At 25.1% G+C, this 11,471-nt stretch overlaps 1 protein-coding gene across 1 annotated transcript in view; it reads right to left on the reverse strand.

The window, feature by feature from the left end:
• LOC129606301 (uncharacterized protein DDB_G0286591) overlaps positions 1–11,026 on the reverse strand; it is an 82,772-nt gene extending 71,746 nt beyond the window's left edge. Inside the window, exon 1 of the mRNA XM_055516557.1 lies at positions 9,848–11,026. Within this exon, the coding sequence (XP_055372532.1) occupies positions 9,848–10,896 (1,049 nt within the window). The 5' untranslated portion in view covers positions 10,897–11,026. The remainder of the gene's footprint in view (positions 1–9,847) is intronic.
• Between the last annotated feature and the right edge of the window lie 445 nt (positions 11,027–11,471).

The raw sequence follows: 11,471 nt of genomic DNA on the forward strand, positions 1-11,471 counted from the left end.
ACGCTGAATGCTCCACGCTAAGAGAAATAAGAGCAGGTGTGCCTCAAGGCACTATATTGGGCCCAACGTCGTACTTGCTCTATGCGAGTGATTTACCACAGATAGAAAATGCTTCTTTAGCCACTTTTGCTGACGATACTGTAATATTGGCAGTTTGAGCTAACATTGACGATTCGACAAAAAAATTACAGGAGGCAAGTAACACAATAAGCTAGTGGACTAGGGATTGGAAAATGAAGTTAAATAAAGCAAAATCAGTTCACATAAACTTCACCAATCGGAAAATAGTGAATCCACCACAAGCACATAAAGAAGAAACACATAGAATAAGAAAATAAATATAGAGGAAATTATTAGCTCCTAAGTCGTAAGTCCAATTTGGCAGTTGATATTAAAATATTGATTTATAGTTAAATCATTAAATCAATATGGCTACATGGCATTCAACTGTGAGGTTGTGCCAGGAACGCTTACATTAAGAAAATTCTAACCTTCCAGAATAAGATTCTACGGGGTATGGTAAATGCGCTGTGGTATATACGTAACGGTGACATTCACAAGAACTTTGGTTGTAGATGAAATTAGGAGTTGTGCTATAAAGCATAGGGCTCGTTTAGAACAGCATATAAATATGGAAGGAGCTCGGCTGCTAGACAATGGCCTTATGACAGAAAGACTTAAACCAACAATACATTTCGATTTACAAGACACGAAATACCAATTTCCTTATGGATGGTATTTAATTCCTGTACGGAAAAACCAAGTTAGCACAGAGGTAATATTTGGTCTGTAAAACCAGTTTTATCTGTTCACAGGCTAGTTGTTTTTTTAGGGTAGAAGTCACGCTCCCCCGGGGAAAAAGGCAGAGAGCGCCGTTCTTCTTCGCCTTTCGATATTTTTCTACCTAGAAGAAAAAAAAAATTCTTTCACGAAGTGCAGTGTATAAACAGTTAATAATAAAACGGAAAAACATTTACTTCCTGCTTTGGATACTCAACTTTTGAGAACAGCTGTTTTGAATATCGTTAATTTGAAACGTGTTAATAATAATTATATAACAATAACTGAAAAGGAACAGAATATTTTAATACAATGGTGGCATATTTACTTCAAACAAATGAGTCTATGCCACAGAATATATCCAATAAAACATAATATTTTAGAAACTATTAAAAAATTCAATACATTAGTACAAGGATTTCCGATTTTTTGCGTCTCTTAAAATTCTTAAGGATATACTACACAATTTAAGAAATAAGTCTTCATCCGGCACTGATAATATTCCTACATTACTACTTAGAAAAATTCCAGACTTGTTAGTAGAAAAACATTGTATAATCTTCAACAATTGTTCGAGTCTATCTTATTTTCCAGGGACTTGGAAAAATTATTATGATTAAAAAGCCTAATAAATGTGTATCGGAAAACAATAACTATAGGCTCATTAATTTACTACGAAGCATTACTAAAGTTTATGAGGCATTTGTAAATCGAATTATTATTAGCGATGTTGAGGATAGGTGTATCATTCAAGATAATCGCTCTGGATTTCGATATATGCATAGTACCACGCATGGTATGACAAAATTTTTCTCGAATGTCTGCAGATATTTTAAAAATACGTGTTTAGTTGCAACTTGTTCAGTACCGTATGGGGTGATGGATTAATGTACAAATTGCGAATATATTACTTGCTTTAGTCAATGGTATGACACGTAAATCATTTAGGGTTGTCGGTTTTGGAAACCATTGCTCCAAGAAATTCCCCATAAATAAGGCCTACAGCTGGACATGGTTAATTCTCCTTTGCTTTTTATAATTTACAATAAGTGTAAATTGTTTGATTGCATAAACAACGTTTTAGGTACCAGTACCAATCATAACATTGGGTTTGCCGATTATTTAACTGTCTATTTGGCTGATCGTTATCCAAAAATAGCTCAGTGTCTCTTCCAAATTAAATTCAATAAAATTTCGAAATGTTGTGGATATTGTAAACTAAAAGTTAATTATAGCAAATGTGACATTATTTTATTTTGGGAAACAATTGATAGGGTAAATCAGATAGGTAGGAATTGGAGTGATTTCACACATAGGGCTGATGGGGGTTCTATTTCTTTACCACATGGTAATAGTGTTAAATATCTAGGTATTACATATCATTATTTGATAAATTTAAAACTTCACATTGAGGATCAAATAGCGAAGGCAAATAGAGCCTTCCTGAGTAATTAAAATCATTAGTTTTTTTCTCAGTATAGCAAAAATAAAATCTAATTTTATAATATTATTGTAGACATATCATTGCATTAAACTTGAAAAACATTATCGCAGGTAGATAATTGCGTTATCATTTAAATTTCTGGAAGAGAGCTAAAATATTAGTGATGTGCATTTGTAAATAATTTAAGAATATAAGAAACTTTGTTTTCTTTTAATTTTAGTTTTATTTGAACTTTTGTGTAAAACATATATGATAGAATTTATAAAACATTAAAAAAACAAAAAGTTGGTTGCTCTTAAAAGCAGTATCTTCACTTGTTAAAGGAAAAAGTACAACTTCGCAAATCAATGGTTTGCCCTTACTTTACTGCATTCTATTTCACAAATATTTTCTTTAATTTTTATATTTTGTGCATATTTGAATTAAAATTAATGAACTAAATGCATGTACTACAAAATTAAAGAAACAATGGTTTAAAAGTTTACCCCAATATCTAAACCAAACTTGAGAACTAATAGTAAGTTCAAGTTCAAGGAAGTTAATTTGACACAAATTTTGAGATTATTGAAAAACGAAAAAAAAGACAGATTCTGCGGATGTAGAGGAAATCCCGATAACGAGTATTAAAATATTTAATAAGCGAGTTAGCTTTTCCAATTATAACGTTTGTAAATAGAAGAAGAAGGTTAAAAGAAGGTTGGATACCAGATGCAATGAAAATAAATAAAGTGGTTCCGATTTACAAAGATTTAGGCAAGAAAGCAAACATAAATAACTTTAGACTAATATCAATATCTACGGTTATAGCTAAGATTATAGAAACTTGTGTTGCAGAACAGCTTACGACATACCTAACAGAAAATGATCTTAAAATAATTATAAAATAAATTGTTTGAAAATTTCAGTATGGCTTTAGCAAAAACTGAAATATAATAGCTCTATTTTATGTAATAATGAATATTCAAGAATCTATTCCAAAATCTAAAAAAGTAGCATAGGTTTACTTTTATTTAACCAAGAATTTTTAAAAATACTATTTCAGTTGTCAACAGTTGAAAACAGTATACACAAGGGGAAAATATAATGTTATAAGGTAGATCTATAGATTGCGGAGTAATTCAGGGTATGAGCAGTTTTTCTAATTTGAAACTACATAGCAAATCGTTTCTATATGCAAATGACATCGTAATTATGTATAGTAAAAACGCCTATGAAGAACTAAGAAAATTTATTAATTTAGATACAGAAATAATACACAAATGGATGTGTCTTCACAATCTCACAGTTAACACAAAAAAAAAAAAAAACAAATTTATATTACTAAAGTCTAAATATGTAAAATTTCCTATCTATTACAAATCACATCGCTATAAAAAATACAAAAAATTTAATTAAAAGTAACATGAAAATTATTACTAATAATGAAATTCTTCATTATAATACGAGAAGCTCTAACCAATTAAGATACGCAGTAGTGGATAACAATCTAAGAGGATTAGAATCAGTAATGTCATCTAGTATACGATAATACAATGACCTTAATGCAGAACTCAAAAACTCTTCACTAAGTTCCTTGAAACATATTTTGAAAAAACAAATGTTAGAGCATACAGCAATTAATACTCGTACTATAATATTCGTTTCTTTTTCAATGAATTTTAATTTCTATTTTTCAACTCTTTTTTAATTTTTTTTTAACTTAGCTTTATATTCTTTGAATTGTTTGCAATTCTAATATCATCCATTTTGTATAATATATTGTTTATGCTTTAAAATATGTAAAATAATATGCTCTACATGAGTCGTTGTACGGCTCTTTTTTGAGATTAAAATGAAAAAATGAATTTTAACTAGTTTTACTCTGTGATTACCTTTAAGATAGAAAGCTAAAATTTTGTATGCAAATAGATATTTGTTCCTGTTACCTGTTCGCTTATATAAAAATTTGAAAACGCTTATACAATTTCGGAAATATATAAAGCGCTGAAAATTCAAATTTTACGCACTTAAAGAGGTCATAACTCAGAGGGGGTTATATTTTATTTCCTTTAAAACAGAACCAGTGTAATTAAATCGGTTACATAACGGTCCCATATAGTCATATTCCTTCACACATAGGCGATAAGATATAGTGGCATATTCCTTCACCTATAGGTGGTAACATGTTTGCACGGATATCACAGAGTTAACATGATATTTCAATTTTATTTCAAATTATTTAAAATATAAATTTTGCATATTGAAATATAAAAATTTTTAAAATATTTTACTTACCTCATATGTTTTTATAATGACAGGAGTTTCAGGAGAAAAAAAGCCAAGGGTATTATAGAAAGTCCGATTTTGTCAAGAAAACTATATATTTTTATTCTTATATATATACTTAAAATTAATATTGAATAAATTTGGAAATACATAAAATTTTGAAAAATTTAGATTTCTTTTTTTCTTTTTGCAAATTTAACAATAAATTTTTTTCTTGACTAAATCGGAAAACTAAATATATGTAATAAATTTTTTTGTTGACCAAATATATGTACATAATATGCATATATAAATTAATAAATTATGTATATAAATATGTAATTGTATGTAGTCGTTTTTTCACATACCATATATACAGTGGAATTTCAAGAATATTAAAAAACTTTTATAATATCCGAAATCAAAAAAATTTAAAATTAAATTTATAAAGTGAATACTAAATTGGCTAAAATGTATATTTTATTAATTTAAATCTACTTCGAACTTATTCTTATTCAAGCCAAAAAATTGTTTTTGTATACCCTCATAAAGAAATTTCTTTGAATAAACAAAATATTTTCCACTGCCTAATCCACTGTATATACTATGCCTATTATTATATTTATTATACACAATTTATCAAATTTATTTTATTTATGTGTATTCATAAAATAAATTAAATAAATTTCCGAAACTCGATTATATTACTCGAAGCAAACTCGATGAGATGAAGATTTAGATGAATATAAAAATAATAGAAGCAACTCTTAATATTTTGTCCCATTTTTTTCAAATTAATAAACTCTATAGTTCATTACTCCTTAAAAAAAATTTAACATGTAGCATCGAAATTTCGATTAATTCAATTAAAAATTCCTGTAAAATTCTCTCTTTATATATTCCGACCGTCAATGATATTAATCGAAATTCTGGATTTTTTGCTTCATTTCCCAAACAATTTGAAAACAAAAACAAATTTAAAACTATTTTTTTTTTTTAAACTTCTCCCACTCTAACAGTTATTTACTCAAAATACCTTAATTATATTAACATACATTTAAACTCAAATTTTTCATATTAAAATATGTGAATATGTTAGAAAAATTTTCAAAGAGAATTATTAAATCTCAAAGTTATGGTAGCAAAATACGGAACATAATTATGTAGTTGGTTGGCTAAATTTAACTTTGAAATCCTGCATAAATTCAAAACTAAACCAAAATTATCGATAATTAAATGAGTATAAACTCGTTAATAATTTATGTTTACCTGGGTCCATTTTGTTATATTCTGCTTCGAAAGTATATAATCTAGTTTACGGAACATTCACTATATATACATATTGTACATATATTGATTTAATTATATCAATATTAGTATGTTGTTAGTAAATCTTACGTTTACAAAAGGATTTATTAAGCAATTCAGCAATTTAGTTCTTATTTAATTCTTATTAGAATTCAGCTTTGAAGGAAAGTACACACGTAGTTATGCTGAATCATGCCAAAAATAACGACCGTATACATTTAAATGCAAAAATTAAGGTTTAATTTTAGTATCGGATTACTTAATAAATAAAAGTGATATTTAATTGTAAAAATCCGGTACTATTAATGTAAATACAAATTTTAAAAATATCAATATCATTTAGTGATTCGATACTTGGAATAAACTCCACTATCATTTCAATTTGTTCGGCTATTAAAATTGTGTAGCTAAATAAATTAAGTATATATTAAGATTTGTATTCGATTGTACTTGCCATATTATATACCACATTATATTCAATATAATTTGTAATGCTGAATAGTGTAGAAGAAACACTTACTTTATTGTATTTAAATTTAATATTTAAATTTCGAAAATTGAATCAATTGCTTGTAAGGTAAATTTTCTGCACATTATAGTTAAATATTAGTATATGATTACTATATATTAAATATTAACATTTATTAAAATTATAACAATTTAACATTAAAAAAAAAGAAACATTTTGCCATCTTTTATTGGAAAACGTTATTTCGAAGTTGATTCGTAAAATAAGCTTTGTGTACAGAAAATTCACCCATAATAAAATTAAAGTTTGTGTCAAATGGCTGAATAAGTTATAAAAAATTTACTTTCTTTTTGCGATTGCTGTTTATACATTTCCGATTACAATGGCGTATTTTAATTAATAAATTTAATTTTTTAAAAGTAAGTATTTAAAATTTTTATTAAAAGCCTTATGCAAACGTAAGTTAATTAATAAAAGTTAATAAAACACAAAATATCCAATTTTTATTCCCAAAACTTTTTGTATTTATTTATTTTTATTATTAAGTTTACAATTAAAATTATTTTTTTCCATTTTTTTTTCTTTTATAACATTCTTTTTTTTTTTTGTTAAACATAAAAACACAAACATAAAATAAATTACCATTTGATATAGAGTGTAGATTTCTTCCATATTGTAACTGCTACTCGTTTCAGCTGGTCTTAAAATATAAAACATTATTTGTCCTTCAAAAAATACAAAATATTTTTATGTTAAATATAAAAATACACTGAATTGTAAAAAATATGCGAATACGTTGTTTTATACACAATCCAGCTTATAAGTTGCAATTGCTGAATTGTATATCATCTACGATATTACTGTAATTTTAAAGTCACGTTGGATATTTTTTCGCTGTTTTCATAATATACTTAACATAAAGAGCGTCTCCATGAAAATGCACATCTAATATCAATTTGACTCATTCGCACAAATTAAATTTCTATATTATTATTGTTGAACAAGTTATAATTCACGTTATTACTGCATTTCGGTAAAGATGCCCAAAAATTTCTAATTGTGATTATGAAATCAAAGCCTTCATTATAATTTATATTTTTTTCAAATCATAATGCGCGATATATATACACGTATATAGATAAACTAAATTTTATCACAATTTTTACTGATTAATAAAATAAATTTTCATTCAATAATTTTTTATATAACGTAATATCGAATTAATCAATGACTTCTAAAATTTCGGCATTACAGTCAAACACCCTTAATATCAACCCTGTTTAATATCACAGCTCGGTTAAATTTACAAAATTTTTGACAAGAAAAAACTTCATATACTTTTTAACATATTCGAACTCGCTTGATAGAAACTCTCTTAAAATCACGCGATTCTCGACATCAAAACGCCTAATTTCATTCAATTTCGCCTGCTTAAAATTACAAATTGAAAATTTGGCAAAAAAAAATTGCAACAAAAAAATCCCGAAGAAAAATTCCTTATTTTTTAAGCAAAAAGTGTAAACCTTCATGTTTACAACTTCTGTGGGTAATTTTTTTACAAACTTTCTTTGGGTAATTTTTTTGAATGTGAAGGCATTTTTATTAAGAATGTACCTGTTAAAATATCTGTCAATTACGCTTTAAGTTGTATCTAGACAGCTGGTCTTAAAATATATGAACAGAACATTGTGTTCTGTTTTTCTATCTGTCTAGATCTTAATCATTTAAAAACGTTTTTAGCTATTTTCAAAGTAAGTATGTAAACATCTTTTATAAGATCGTTTTATTTCACATAATGTTAATTTATTATTTATTAAATATAATTTGTTAAAATCAGAAATTCTATTATTAAGCTTGTTCGACTGTATAATAAAATTTTAGCCTACAACCGTTAATTACTGAATTGTGTATAACAACCACAATGTTATTGAAATTAAAAAACATTAACGAAACAATTAAAGAATAAGGAATGTTTTTATTGAAAAATAGTTCGAGATTTCATTGCAGTTATTTTTATAATACTTTCAAATTTTGACGGCTTATTATATGCAATACTATAAAGAATCTCGCAAAGTCTAATTATTGATATTAATTTGATGCTAATGATAAAATTTTTACCAATTTTATATGGGACGCATATATGATGTATAGTGGAATTTTCATATCCCAATTTTAACGAGCACTCCTTGTTTTCTACAGTAACTTTAAAATAGCTATAGTACTGAGCAAAAAAATTTATAACAATGCCTTTGGTGTTCATTTTAGGAAATTTTTTAATAAAAAAAAATTAATAATGTAAATCTGTAAATAAAATAAGATTTATTTGTTAACAGTATTATTAAAATTCCATAATAGTACTAAAATAGTTGTGTTCCGTTAATTAATAAATATTTCTGGAAATCCTTTGCTCTCGAAAGAAATCAGCTTTGCTCTCGAATTATAAAACAATCTAAATTTTTCGAAAGAAATTTGCCATATGGTGGTGACTACAAATGTGTACAACTATTTTATTAATATTACGAAATTAAAGAAACTTAAAAATAATTAAAAGTTTTAGTTCAATTCCCATGCTTTATACAAAAAAAATCATTTACATATAATTATACAATAAATATAGAATAAATAGTTATTAACCATTTTCATAAATTATTTCATAGTTCATGTTGGAAACACCTTGGATCAATAAAATTTTGTTACTTACTTTCATTTATTAAATTGTTATATTTATACGTTTTTTGACATCCAAATTACAATGTTACCGTATTACTATTATACAAATGAGCTTGAAATTCCCTGACATCGCAATTGTAATAATACAGTATCACTAAAACAATTCAGCAATTGGCATTTGTAAGCTGAATTCTTCATTAATACAGTATTATTACAATTCGGATTTCAGGGAATGTTAATTTATTAATTATGTATTGAAATAGCATAATTTCAGAATTGTAGCAATAAGGTATTAATGTAGATAATTCAGCAGTAAGAATTTATAAGATGAATTTTGTATAAATACTTTATTACTGCAATTTTGAAGTTAGAGTTTTTGCAATGAAATTTAGATGTCGAAAAGAAAACGTTTCTCTTGTACTTCGAATTTTAATTCAAATTACATGGAATTATAAATGTTTTTGAAACCGTGCACAACAATTCAAAATGAATTGTTGAGCTTTTTTTCTTCGAAAATTTCTTCAAAATGAAAAATTGTGTTTTTTTTCTTCGAAATCATTTAAAAGATTTCGTATTTAAAAAAAAATGTCTCATGTTTTTAAAATTACAATACTATCAACCGCATATTAATATATTCAGCTTATGAGTTTATATTGCTGAATATTGCAGCTATGTGTAATGTTATTGCAATTTTATAGTCATATAGTCTGAGACACTTACTGTTTACACTGAAAACAAGGCAAAGAGGTAAATTTGTAAGATAATTTTGAATGTAAAATCTTAATATGCTGTCTGCTGAAAGAAAGCTTTAAATTATTTTAATTAAATGTTTTGATATTGTAATAAAATTCGTTTCCAAAACAAAAAACAGATTAATTAAAAATTAAAAAAAAAAATGTAATTTTTTGTTTGTTTTTCCAACACATACTCACTTTACAAATGTTGTTATGTCATCAAGTAATAATTCACAGCCAGGCCATTTACACATACCATGAGAATATAATGGATGATAATATTTTGTTGAAATTTGCGTTGTTACAACATCATTTGTATTTAACATTGGATAATCAAAATCGATATATTGACTAATATTATTAATATTATTATTTCCACCAATATTACCATTACCATTACCACCACCATTAATACCAATATTATTAACATTATTAATAATATCACTGCGATGATTATGATTACTGTTATTATCATTATTATTATTATTATTAATATTATTATTGCTATCACTAATATTATTATTGTTATTAATATTATTTTGATCATTTGAATTTGATGATGTTGTTGTAACATTAACTGCAGCTGCAGCAGCAGCAGCTGCTGCTGCTGCTGTAGCAATAGCAGCTGCAATAGCAGCTGATGATGTAGATGTAGATGATATTGAAGAAACAGATGATGATTGATTACTATTATTTACATTATTATTATTACTGTTATTATTATTATTGTTTGTATGATTCAAATTTAATTCTAAACCAGAAACAGAATTTAAATAATTTCTTTCAGTATTTTGATAATTGTTATTATTACTATTTGTTATTGTTGATAATTCATTATTTTGTTGTTCGTTTTCATTATTATTATTATTTTCATTAATATTTGATGTTATTGTTGTTGTTGCATTTACAGTTGAATTATTATTATCATTATTTAATGTTAAATATACTGATGGTGATGATGATGATGGTGATGGTGTTGATATTGGTACTGTCTTCCCTATTATTATAATATCATTATTATGAACTAATTCTTTATCTGACATATCATTATTATGTTTTATTTTTCTATTATTGAAATCATTATTAATATTTTCATTATTTTTATCATTATTGTTATTATTATTTAAATTAATATTATTATCACTTTCATTTTTTTCGCTATTATTATTTACATTATTATCATTACCGTCATTACTACTATTTGTAATCAAAGAATTCATATAAATTTCTTGTGTTTCTTCTATCATTTCAATATTGTTATTACTATTATTATCACTATCATTACTTATATTATCGCTATCATTATTATTACATTTACTAATATTATTATTATCTTTACTATTTTCACTATTATTACAATTATTATTAGTTTTTAATTTATTATTTCTAGTATTATTATTATTTTCTATATTATTACTAACATTTTCAATATCATCATTAATATTACAGTTGTTACTATTATCACTTTTAATATATTCACAATTTTTCAAATTGATACTATTTCTATTAGTATTATTATTACAATTACTGTTTTCAATTTTATCATTATTATTATTATTAAGACTATTGATATTTTTACTAGTAATAAATTTATTATTATTTTCACTTATATTTTGATTTGTTACATTAATATCTTCGATATTATTATTTTTATCATTATATATTCCTTCATTATTATCTAAATTATTTGATATATCACTTTCATTTTTTGAATTTATTTTTTGATTATTATTATTATTGTTATCATTGCAATTATTATTATTATCACCATTATTATTATTATTTTCATAATTACTATTATTTTCATGATCATTATCATTAT

The sequence above is a fragment of the Condylostylus longicornis genome, unplaced genomic scaffold (genome assembly GCF_029603195.1).
Source record: "Condylostylus longicornis isolate FDR11 unplaced genomic scaffold, ASM2960319v2 ptg000003l, whole genome shotgun sequence".
In the NCBI taxonomy this organism is placed as follows: domain Eukaryota; kingdom Metazoa; phylum Arthropoda; class Insecta; order Diptera; family Dolichopodidae; genus Condylostylus; species Condylostylus longicornis.